General features: G+C 36.0%; 1 protein-coding gene across 7 annotated transcripts in view; it reads left to right on the top strand.

The window, feature by feature from the left end:
- Window positions 1–12,709, top strand: part of CCSER2 (coiled-coil serine rich protein 2) — a 72,574-nt gene that overhangs the window by 11,494 nt on the left and 48,371 nt on the right. For 4 of the 7 annotated variants that reach the window (XM_049809652.1, XM_049809657.1, XM_049809655.1 and 1 more), the window contains exons 2-3: window positions 2,895–4,359; window positions 5,303–5,505. In XM_049809652.1, the coding sequence (XP_049665609.1) occupies window positions 2,934–4,359; window positions 5,303–5,505 (1,629 nt within the window). In that variant the 5' untranslated portion in view covers window positions 2,895–2,933. The remainder of the gene's footprint in view (window positions 1–2,894; window positions 4,360–5,302; window positions 5,506–12,709) is intronic. The other 3 variants (XM_049809654.1, XM_049809658.1, XM_049809656.1) reach the window with 1 other exon arrangement.

Genomic DNA, 12,709 nt, shown 5'->3' on the forward strand with positions numbered 1-12,709 from the left:
ACTTGCAGGTACTGTGCTTCTTGATAAGGGAATTTCATTGTTAGGGTAGTGTAATTTCTACTAGTAAATATATGTCAAGATTGAGGATGTTTAAGAGAACTTAAGAAGATGTCCCATTTTCTGGGAACAGTAACATGATACAAGATATGATACTGTTAAGTTTTGGGTTTTTTTTGATGGCATTGTATTTCAGCGAAACAAATGCAACCTGGAATTGAAAAGGTGACACAGTAGTTACAGTTATGTAGCTAATCAAACACAGACAAGTATTGCTTGTCTTTTAATTTAATTATCTGAAGTGTTTTAAGCAATCAGTACAGTTTTCTTGAAGATAATGTTTTGTCCTTTCCTAATTAAGGATAAACGAGCAGGCACCCTTCCTAGAGAACTGAAAGGTCTTCTTTTCAAGTTTAATTTGCAGCACTTGGTGGAGGATTAAAGTAATCTAACTAAATGGCCTCATTTAAATTTTGCAGCCACCTGAGAGATGGTAGACAGATGTGAAAAGGGAATTATCCATAAAGCATGAAAGTTAAATTAGCAGCTTTCTAATTTAACTTTTTTAATTTGGAAGATTTCTTTGAGACTTGAGCCTTTTTATTAGAGTTGGGATATCTTTTGATGGATCTGCAGTACGATGCTTGCTGTGAATGAATATATCATAATGTTAAAGGCCATTTTTTATGCATGAGTTATTAAAAAAAAAAAGTTTACTTTATTGCCTTTACCGTATATGTTTGGCATAAAATAAATATCTTCGATGTTGACATGTGATACTAAAGCATAATTTTTTTTTCATTTGCAAGGTATACAGGTACACTGTCGGCAAGTTTCTTTTTTATGGGTACAGATACACAAATGAGATGGTGTGAATGCTTTTCTTAGTAAATGATGTTGGTCATAGTGGTTTTGAGATGTCTAACATTAGATACCTAAATCTATATACAGGCACGTATTATACACAATGAGTTAAATGTTTTGCTGTCGCCAGGGTGAAATACTTGTGTGCTGCTTTGTACACCTAGGTGAGGGTTATGTCTCTGGTGTGCAAGAATTAACAGTATTTGAAAACTCTGGATTTGTGTGGCTCTGAATGGAAATGCACTCTACCAGTTGTAGGATGTGGATTCTGGTATTTTCACTACACTAGAAGCCCCTAAGAAGCCATGTCTCTGAGTATGTTTCTTTTTGTATCGTTTTAATGTAGATCCACTTCCAGAAGTACAGCTCTGGGGCATCCTATTCATTTACAAAATCCTAAGGGCACTTATGTTTGCATGAATTTAATGCTACTTTGATTTTATCTTAAGTGTTTCTTAGTGAGGTTTTGCAGCTTGGGGAGTGACTCCCTTTAAGGTAATGCTCGCTGTGGTTACACAAGATATTTTCTGTACCTTGAATAAGTATGTTACTTGCTGTGTGTCGATTCTCACCATGATTCCTGTGGGTTAAAAATGTTCATGGGTTTTTTTAGTCCTGCCAGCTGTGTGTAGGTCTGTGAAAAGAGAAACGTGGCTCATAGTTTCAGAGAATAATAACGTGAATGACTGAACTTCTGTGTCTTTACACCATTGTAAGACCAGCGGGTGAAACTGACGAAAACATAAAATCGCGGCTAGCAGAAGCAAGATATTCTTTTACAACCGTCTTGGAAAAAACATAAACCTGGTCTTACAAATACAGAATTTAACACAAGAGTAAAACTTGTCTTAAGATGAAACACTGAAACTTGGAGACTTCGCAAGGCCTTATTGTCTGAATTGCAAGTCTTTAATAATATGTAGACAAGTTGTTCATATTGTATAGCCAGGCAAAACAGACTAAGTGCTGTACAAAAAGGTAATACAGACACAGTTAGTTGTCCAAATAGTAGGATGGGTATGTGGATGAGTGTGGAAGAAACAAAAAGCAGTATATCAAAGCAAGGATATCATAATTATCAAGGCAAAAGCTTTTGAGGCAAAGATGTGTCTGTAAAGCAGATACAGCTTTATAAAATAAGTGTTATATAAAATAGACTGAAGTGACATGATTGTAGTGGAATACCTGTATTCCAAACCAGGTGGATGGAAGCGAAATTCAAGATACGAGGGAATGCATGAATGCTATAATTATCTTTTTATCTCGTACTTTTGTAGCTACTGTTATGTGTTCATGTGTCGCTGCACAGAAGTGAAACTTTTGAATTCACTTACTAGCACTGACCTTACATAACTGTTGGGCTGTACCTCAAGTCTTGGAGACGAATAAGATGATGACCAAAATAGACTGCAGTTTTCATTTCAGAGGAAAAAAACAGCTAGGAATTTTCATATTGAATTGGGGATATCAGTAAGATCTGGGAAAAAAAATGTTGTGGTGATGATGATGAGTGATTATTTTGTATCTTGTAACATAGACATTGGGGAAACTGAAGAAAATAATTTTCAAAAAACAAGCTTTTAGTTGGACTTTACATTATGATTTTTGCAGTTTTACATTGCTGACTACAGGTTTGTGCCATATTATATTTGTGGGTTTTTAAAAATATCAAGTCTTAAGTACGTGATTTAATAATTGTAACAGCTGAAAAATTCAGTTTGCTGCTCAAAATAGATAAAACCCTCAACTCCTTTTTAAGATTATTTTATAGATTTCAAAAGGAAGGGAAAAAAAAAAAAGGCCATTTATCTAGAGAATGAAAGTTGGGGGAGGAAGGTGTGACCTGAATAACCTTACTGCCAAGTAACTACTGGTGACAGGTATTTCTCTGGAGTTCACAAAAGTTGTATGGGTTACTTTGTATCACCATGGTATAGTTATGCACAGGAATGTAGTAAACATATAGATGCAAATGTATATAAAATTATGTTTAATGTCTGGTTGATTCAGGTCTAATTTTTTTTTTTCCTCAGATTCAAGCACTCTTTAAGGACCAATGTACCCAATAGCTCATGGAAGAAAAAAATCAAATCAGGACATCCTTGGTTTCCAGGCTACCGAAATATGGAACGAAAACTTTAGGAAGTGTTTTGCAACCTATGCCGAATGGGGCGGCTGTTAGCTTAGCAGGCAATAATGGTGGCAAAAATTTTGGCAAGCACAATGGCACTGTTCGCATGTCTTCCTTTCCTTTCAATTGGAAAAAATCAAATAAATATCAACTTCATGATCAAAATGGGAGAGAGACAAACTTGAAACATAACTGTAATGAAAAATTAATTGATTCTGAGAAGTATTCTCAATCTCAAGGAGCATTGGGTAATGATGTGCTCAGGGTGGGTTTGAACAGTACTGCTTCGGTTGCATCAAAGGCAGCAAAGCAAACCAATATGTTTGTATCTTCTGCTGAGGAATTAAACCCAAAGTCTTTGCCTGGACTCTCTAGTTCAGCAAAATTCGCCAAAGGTACCCTGTCAGGAAGGACCTCATATTCTGGACTCAATGCTCCAAAATCACATTTAAATGGATTTTATGGAAATAGACCAGTGGTGGGTTTGCAGAGACCTAGAGCTAATTCCGGTGCCACAAGGACAAGTTCAGGAGAAAGCCTGGCACAATCTACAGACAATAGCAAGGCTTTTTCCTGTGAAAAAATGGTAAGATCACAAAGTTTTTCACATTCCATTCAGAATTCTTTCCTTCCCACTGCATCTTTAACCAGGTCACATTCCTTTAATAAAGCTGTGGATCTTACAAGGCCTTATCATAGTCAAAATCTAGCTGCCAGGACATCTCAGAGATTGACTTTGTTGTCAAGAAATGCACGTCAGTTGGATGTACCCAATGGAAATGAACCTATGAAGTACGGATTTACCAGGCCCTACTCCGGTATGTCAACTCCTTGTTCAAAGAAGCCCCCACTGTCGAATGGATCTGGGTCAGCACCTTCTTTTGGATACAGATTAAGTCGGCCTTCTCTGCTGAAGCCTACCAGGCAGCGATTTGCTGGAAATATCGTGAATGGCAGCAAAAGTACAACTCCTGACACGTGCATTGTGGAGAACTCTGAAATTTCAACAAATATTAATAGAGCAATTGAGAAAAACAGTACTATAGAGAGCAATGCTCAAAGAACAGATTCTGATGAGGGCCTGCATGAAAGTATGGGAAAACATGGGTCAAAAGTCATGTGTATGAGCGATGATGGAGATGAAATATCTATATCTTCTTTGTCATCCTCTGAAAAAAATGATTTGAGTGAAGACTTCAGTGATGATTTCATAGATATAGAAGACCCAAACAGAACTATACAAATACAGCAAAAGGAGAGCTGCCTTCAAGAATTAGAGCATGGGAGTATAACGTCGATCGAGCCGTTCACTTCTCTCAAGGAAAGTGGCTGTAATGCTGATGACTGGCTTGATATAAACGTGTCTGGTAAATACTTTGTTCTGTTTGAAATTTTAGGTACTAAATCAAGAGTCTGTAACTGTAATTAAGTTGTTTTATATAATTGCACATTGCTTGTGAATTGTTTCTGAATGCAGCTTGGCTCGGTGTTGGCCCATTTGTTTTCTTCCAGCGCTTTTTCTGCATGATAGTTATCTTTTCCAAGCATGATTTTGAAGATCTCTTTTTCTTTGGGATAAGGATGAACGATACCTCCTTTAACCACACTTGCATTATGGTTGTGGGATTCTTTATATCCTTGCTTTGCTATTCATTTCTCTGGACTGGTGATCTTTTAAGAAAATTTCTCCTCCCTCCTCGCCTCCTCCACCTCTGTAGGCAGAGAACAGCTGTAACTGCTTCTAAGTAGTGGGAATAAGCGTAGGTCTAATTAAATCAGTTAATTTATAAATAGGAATGTCACTGGTTTTTTTGTTGGGTTGGGTTTTTTTTTCCTGACGCATGCTATATTAATTCTTTAACAATTCATGGAAGAGACAGAAGATGTTTCTAAAAGCCATATTCTCAAGTCCCTGATGGGCTTCTTATAGTACATGCTTGTTTTGAGAGACTTTACAGTCGAAAGATTGGATCCAAAGGATATACTTTTAGACCCACTTAATAATATCTTGAAAAGATACAGATTTCTAGAAAGTAGCTTTTATGATGGGTGAATTAGTGCAGTGTAAAAGGCTAGCAAAGATGTAGGTTGGAAGGATGCTTAGTTGTAGCTACCAAACCAGCCTGAGCTGTTTTCTGCTCTAGGATAAATGAACAGTACTGTAGAACACTTTCAGATATTTTTGTTACAGTACTGTTTCAGAGAAGTTAAAACACCAATAGTACACATCTTAATATTTTTACATCTTAATATTTATTTTTTGAATATTAGATTGTTTCTGGAATCTTAACTATTCTTATTTTCTTTAAGCAGTGGATGACAACAGTGAAAGCACAAAGCATACTGCTGAGAATGTGATTTCTCCAGAGATGAATTACAGAGCTGGGTCCTCTTTTGAGCTTTCTCCATCTGACAGCTCTGACGGCACGTATATGTGGGATGAAGAAGGGTTGGAACCTATTGGAAGTGTACATCCATGTGGAAGTTACGAATCTTCAGAAATGAACAGCATAGTATGTATTTGTATGCATAACTTGCATAATTATAGTGCTTTGAGTTTTTTGCTTATTAAGTATATTTTAAAAGCAGAATTACTGTATTTTTTTACTTGATAATTATTTCCTCTTTCCTCTGTAGTTGATACCTTTTTTGAAACTTCCTGTTTAGGAGCTCCTGTTTCTGGATAGGTGACTTTGGATAGGCTATTTACATACATTTTTTTCCTTATTCTCAAGTTAGGGCAGAACAGGTCCGTCCTCGTGCAATCTCATGGTAGTGCTCACAAAGAGTAAAGGAAATAACTTATGGAAATGATAGGTTAAATATCTCCTACCAACTCTAACCCTAGGAGTGAAAAAACAAGAAAAGAGCTATTCCTATCTGACTTCTTCCATTGTTTTGATTCTATACTGTACACTTATAGGACCCACTGTAATAGGACCCTTTTGAACTGAAGCTTATTTTGATTTCTCAGTTTGTTCAAGCATAGAATCTTGAAGGTAGATACCTGACTGTAGCTCACTGTAGCAGGACTCTCTGTGTGTCTCAAATGTGATACATAACAAACTTTTTCTTACTGCTAAACTTACAACTGATCTGCAAGAAACATCATTCAGTCTGAAGAATGGATGGAGAGTTGTTGCAGTACTGTGACCCGCCAACTGAGCTCAGGGAGCCAACCTTGGGATTTCAGTAGGTGCGAGGAAAATATTGTCTGTCTTTCCTTCATCACTTTTCACTGTTCATATTCCTTTATCTGAACAGACTTTTTAGTTAAGCAACTCAGATTTTATTAACATGATTCTAACAATCAGAACTTCTAACAAATAGAAATTTGTATATTCAATGTGTCATGCTTCGTGTGTTTCAGGTGTGTTAGATACTGTGTCACCAATGCCAATTTAGTAATGTAGGTAGCAGTTTCAGGCTTCGACAGGGTTTGTGACACATACTCAGACTTTGATTTGTAATTTTAGCAGGGTTGTCTGCTGTAGCCCAAGAGCAGAACAACAGAGATTTCTCCTGAAAGTTGGGCATAGCTTTGTAATTATATTTTCATGTCTAACTACATACAAATTCCTGATATATTTTCAGCTGCTTGTGGTATTGTTTGCTTTCTGTCTTAAATTATGAGGTTGGGATGTAGTGCTTAAAAGAGTTTAGAAATGGTTATTAACTTTTTGTGGTAATTGTGGCCAGCTTGGAAAAGCAGTTTGAGACTTTTCAAGTATGAGCTTTGTAGCTTTATTGATGTTTATAGGGGACAAAAAAAGTTTAATGTAGGCTACTGCAAAACCAAACACTCTTTTCCCCAGACACATGCATGCACATGTCAGGAAAAAAGGGAAGTTTTTAAACTTTGTCCATGATAAATTTTAAATATAAATATTTTTGATACAGTGTAATTTAGCAAACAAATGAAAGTTGCTACTTTCCCATGCTTTTGGACTATGTATCTAGGTTTTTTGATACATGTGACCTCCATGCATTAATCTGTGTGTATGTATGAATTGATAGTCAATCAATGTCCTGACTGACAGAAGCTGTTGTAAGCCTTGTGGAGCAGAGGTACATTAGAAGCTTTTGATATTTTTGTTCACTATTTTGGTTTATTGAAAGTAAATAGCTTTTTAGAGAGGGCTTAAAAATGGAAAAATGAACTTAATAGGTTTAAGGAAGTGGAGAAAGGAGGAGGTTGTAAGTAAGACTTACTGTTGAATCTAGAAATTCATGTGTTTTTTCCACTTATTTTGATTTTTAACTTGGCAGTGCTGTTCTAGAATTACAGTGCTTTCTGTACTGTGAATTTTTATCTTAAATGAGAGAAGCATCAATAATATATCTTCTATTTTTGCAAGGCAGAAATGTATCTTCAGTCAGCTTTGGTTTTGTGGGGAAAATGTAGCTCTGAAATGTTTGTCGAATTGCCTTTTAGTGGGTTTTTTTCCCCTGTGCTTGTTTTTGGTAGAAAGCATGATACATTTGATTTCTTCAGCTTAAAGATTAAACACTGATTGCTTTTAATTTGAAGATGCAGAATAATTTCTGATACAGTTTTTCATTATTTCCGAAGGATGATGTTCTTGGGTAGGTTAATGTAAGCTTTTGTTCCATGTTTTTCCTTTTCTCTGCAGGCATTGAGTATAAAGACAGGTTAAAAAAAAAAAACCCAACTGAAGGCATTGAGACTAATTATTGTGATCAGTCAGCACATCAGATGTTTTGATTGCTGGGTGTTATGTGATCAAGTTACATGATTTCTGTCCTCTAGTATGGTGTGGATAAAAGTAGTTAATACCTGTGTGTCAGAATCCAATTGATAAGAGTCAGATATAAGAATTTTGCGTGCTTGAGCTAATCCCAGCCTGTCTACCCCTTGGAATTAATATTTCCATGGAAATCTCCAAAGCAAACAGTTGGTTCTGGAGTTTCCGTGGCATCAGGCTGGGGTGAGTAGGAGCAACGTAACTGAATAACAATTCAGGTAGTTAGATTGTGAGTAATTGGTAGCATTTAGTGCAAAATTCACCTTTTTAAATTTCCATCCTGCTGTTGTATTGTTAGTCTTTTAAGCTGTGTCATCCTTAGTATCAGCAAATATTAAATGCTTATCCTAACTTTTTCTACAGGTGGCAGTGCAGCTCTTACTGGGTAATCTCAGATTAGACCCAATCTCAGATTTGACCGTCTTTGGAAAGGCAGCTTTTGCAGAGGTGATTTTAATTAGGCTTCTGGAACGGCAACCAGAATAGGAAGACAATAGAAGGAGCTTGCTGGCTACTGAGTCTTTTTGTTCCTTTTTTGGGGAGAAGAAAAGCAGATATCTTTGCTTTTCTCAGTAGAGGTTGGCTTTAAGGGGGGGGAGGGGAGGGGGGATAAAATAAATTTGGCCACTTTTAGGACAGTCCTTCTGTTCTTCACTAACTGAGCCAACAGCTATGGAGAAAATGTGCAATCCAGTGTTGGAAGTTTAGAAGTTATACAAATCCGAACCTCTCATAAAACAGTGCCATGGGGATTTACAGCTAAGTAGGACATGCATGGGTTTCTTTGAGACCTTGTCAGGATGAAAATGTTTTTATTCTCTAATTGTGTAACAGAAAATAACTTCTTCCACTATCCCTACTTTTGTTTCATTCCAGTTTTGAAGGCAACAAATCAATTGGTTAACATTCTAAGCATTGAACTCCTTTCAAGTTTTTAAGCATTCATTTCATTGGTATTCCTTATACTCCTTTCAACAACTGGTCTTTGCTGCTGAGCAACAAATCACTGATAGGATTTCTGCTCAATTCTGTGCAAGAAGACTGAAGCTTAGGAAGACAGTTGTGATGGCTCTGTAAATTAGCAACATGGACAATATTTGTCTATATGTATTCTCACTGAACGTTTAGCCTGTACTGTTTGCTCATGTCCCGTGTTTCAGCTACCTACTTTAACACCTAGCTGCTGTAGTGTTTCATGACAAAGCTGCTCAACAACGTGAGGTACGCTTTCTGCTGTGTTTTGTTTGCAGGATTTTTGTTTGGTTGATTTGGGTTTTTTTGTTTTGTGTTTTTTTGGTTGTTTTTTTTTTCTTTTTTTTTCTTTTTTTCTTTTCAAGCAATTTAATTTGGGCAAATAGGTTTAGACAGGAAACTTACGAGAGTTCTCTGTATTATCAGGTCATATCAAGTCCCTATTTTAGAAGAAGACAAAAGAGATCAGTCCTCTGACCCCTTTTTTCTGTAGGATCTAGTAATTTTACAATGTTTGTGCTATGTTAATTTTTGCTGAAATAAATAAAGCCAGTATTTTGGGTATATACAGAGTGAGCATCAATGTAATTATAAGGATATAGGATTATAGAATAATACTTGAAATCTGGCTTGAAGAGACAGATGGGTTTTAGCTGCTTTGCTGAGAATTTAATTGCTCTTGGGATGAAATCTGGATCTCATTGGAATGAATCTGTTCTGTCATTTATTGACATGTGGCCAGAATTTTAGCCGGAGTGTGAGATAGTTACATTTTTCTCTTCTTCCTAGGTAATTTTTGAAATCTCATAAGATTTCTTTTTTGCTTTGTTATATTTTTTTTTTTTTTCCCTTTGTGACTGAAGCTTGGGAAAGGGCAATTCTGAATTACTTTTTGAGACTGGGCAGAATGCTTTCTGGTTCAAGAGACATAGGTACTCACAGTGAAATATGCTGAAATATGCTCTAGTTAGAGAAAATAAGCTTCTAAAATGGCATTGTTTAGTTCAATCACTAATGTCTTGCAGTAATTTAGTTATTTACACATAATTTATTGTTAATTACCTTAATTTTTTTAATAATTCACTTCTCAAAATGACTTTACAGTAAGCTTTAAACTGACAGTTTGATTTCTCAAGTGAGTAATTTATTATGTGATTTCAGACTTGTAATGTGTGTATTTCTAATACATTTACTTCTGTAGAGTGAAGTGTTCTAGGTATTGTCTTCTACCCATCTTCCTTTCTTTAGTTGTACATTCTCTTCAGGAGCTTGATGCCAAAGCCATAGTTCTTGTTCTATGAGAAGCTGAGCTTTTTAAATTTTGGACTGTTTAGTTACATCTGTAGTAAAAATACAAGTGCAGGTATGCTTAAGATAATGTAAAAGTATAGAATAAAACAGCTATTCAGATATATAAGGATTGTTTTTAACTTGGTATTCGGGAGACTTTTATGAATTGTGAATCCCTTAGAGGTTACCATTTGAGATAAGATTCCTCCTGCCCACTGTGTTTCTTTGATGGGACAATGTACTACTATGATAGAAATGCTGAAATTATTTTGGAAATGGTACAATGCTAATTCCAAACAGGTAAATATTGAGTCTTCATACTGTACTAGCAGCACTATGTAATAGCCATTGGAAGCATTTTCAGCACAAAAGCTTTCTGAATTAAAAGCAAAGTTTACAGACTTGAACACAATTTAAGTAGTATACTGAAAATGAGTTGCATTCTTATGAAGTTTTTCATAAGAAGCGATGGTTGATTTATTGAGGCATTCGGTATAGAGTATTCCGAAGGTCTTGCGCTTCATTTTCATCCATTTAAGAGGGTGTAGTGAAACTAAGTATGTATATTTTCTTGACACAAACATTTCTTTTTTTGCTATAACTTTCTAAAAAGAGCAGCATTGAAATGAGCCCTTTAGGTGCAAGCTAGTTACAAGAAGCACACATAAAAAGCAGTTTCCATCTAATGAGCTAGCTGAAATTTGATTCTTTTTTCTGCTTTTCCTGTTGTGTCTTAAGCTTTTAAGATGCTGAAGATAAATGTAAAAGAAAAGTTAAAAAAACTGCTTTGATGTAAAATCTGCATTTTCATATGAAAGAGTATATACACATATAATTTTATTATTGAAGCAAAGACTCTTAAACTTACTTGGATTTTCATGGTATCTTTAAGTAAGCCATAACTGAAACACCTCGATTTCCAAAATCTCAGGCTTTTTTCTTATCATTCTTATATTTGCATTTCTGTCTGCAAGTTGATATTAAAATCCTCCATTAGCAAAGATGTTCCAGTCAGCAAAGACTTGTACACCATTTAGCTTACTTTTTTTCCCCAATAAAGGACAGAATTAACTGAATATTTTAGTTCACTGATAGACTGAGTGTACTAGCTATTAGTTTAGAAAATAGTTCAATGATCTATGAGTAAAGATATCCCAACTGCTGATATGCCATACTTTGTGACCTTGAGTGAGTCTTATGGAGTCTATTTTTAGAATGATGGATGAATTAAAAATGAATAGTAATACTTGGTGTTATCATCAGTATGTATTACATTATTGATATATTTGTGGCTCAGCAAAGAACAATAAAAATATTTCTCAAAGCAGAGGAGAGCACTAAAAAGACACTTGTATTTTTTTTTTGACAGTCTGTACTCAGCCAAACAGAGTTGACTAATTACATTTCCTCCTTTGTTAGAATACATGTCTTTTGGCTAGCAAAAGGGTAAGCTAATACAGAGAATTAATTGCATTGTGTGCTCCTATGATGCTTCCTTGAAGCAGTTTGTGTACTTGAACTGGGCAGTTCCTTAAGAAAGGTCTGAATTTGTTCTGTGCCTGAAACCAAAGGATGGTTTCACCTCAGTCAGTGCCATTCTGACTTGAATTCATTATGACATTAATAAATACACACTTCTAATATTGTGGTTAGACTTTTTTTTGAAATTTATTTCTTTGTTAGAGAATTTGGTCCAGTGACAACTAATTACATGAGTAGGTGTCCAGTACTTTAGTGAGAGAGTGAGGTTGAAAGGAAGGAGAAGGCATTATTCTTGTGGTATAACAATATTTAATGAAGTATAATGGCTCTAGTCTTGGGGAATCTTGTCATACCTATATTAGACTCATTTGGATTTTGAAGTAGCTGGTCCGTTTTTGGCACCTGAAGATGCTGCCTAACAAGCCTGTGAGACCCCAGAAATTTGTCTGTCTTGCTGCTGCCTAGTTTAACTGGTCACTGCTGTGACATAACTGGACCACAGAGGAGGAAACTAGGCAATCTCTCCCTGTAGGTATGTGAATCGATACTAGAATTCATTAGTATGTCAGTGTAATGAGACTGTTTGTGAGACTGTAGTACCAGTGTAGGGGGAGGTAGTTTTACCTACCTATTACCTAGAAAGTATTCAAACAAAGCAATGATAAAGGCACTTCAGAAATCAACTGATGCAGACATGTAAATCTGTATAGGCAATAATTGGAATTCTCAGTGGCACATCTGTCTAATCGGCTGTGGACACACTGCACAAAACAAAAAGTATCTGTGAACCTCCTGCAAAGTGACTAAGAGCAAACCCAGAGGGTATCAGATACTTCACAATTTGTATTGGTACCTTCTACATTTCCCTCTGTGCCCAGCATACTGGAGACCATTTTTATGGACAGAGGTATATAGCATCACTACTGTGGAATGGCAGTGTGGAGTTCTATATTTTCTGCTTCTGCTCAGAGAATTTTCATTTGTCGCATTCATCACCAAAGAAATCCTGTCCTGCAGGATAGATTGAATAATTCATTGCTCCTTCACACTCCTTTACCCGGAAGCCTGACTTTTGGGTTTGTAGGCCAATATTTTTCCTGGCAAGAGACATCAGAGAAGCCCAGAAAGTCTTCTGTGAGACTTTAGGTTTTACAAATGCATTCTAGAAAATGGCAAACACCATGTCTGAATTTTACTTGTGATATAA

This window comes from Accipiter gentilis, chromosome 9, assembly GCF_929443795.1.
Source record: "Accipiter gentilis chromosome 9, bAccGen1.1, whole genome shotgun sequence".
In the NCBI taxonomy this organism is placed as follows: domain Eukaryota; kingdom Metazoa; phylum Chordata; class Aves; order Accipitriformes; family Accipitridae; genus Astur; species Astur gentilis.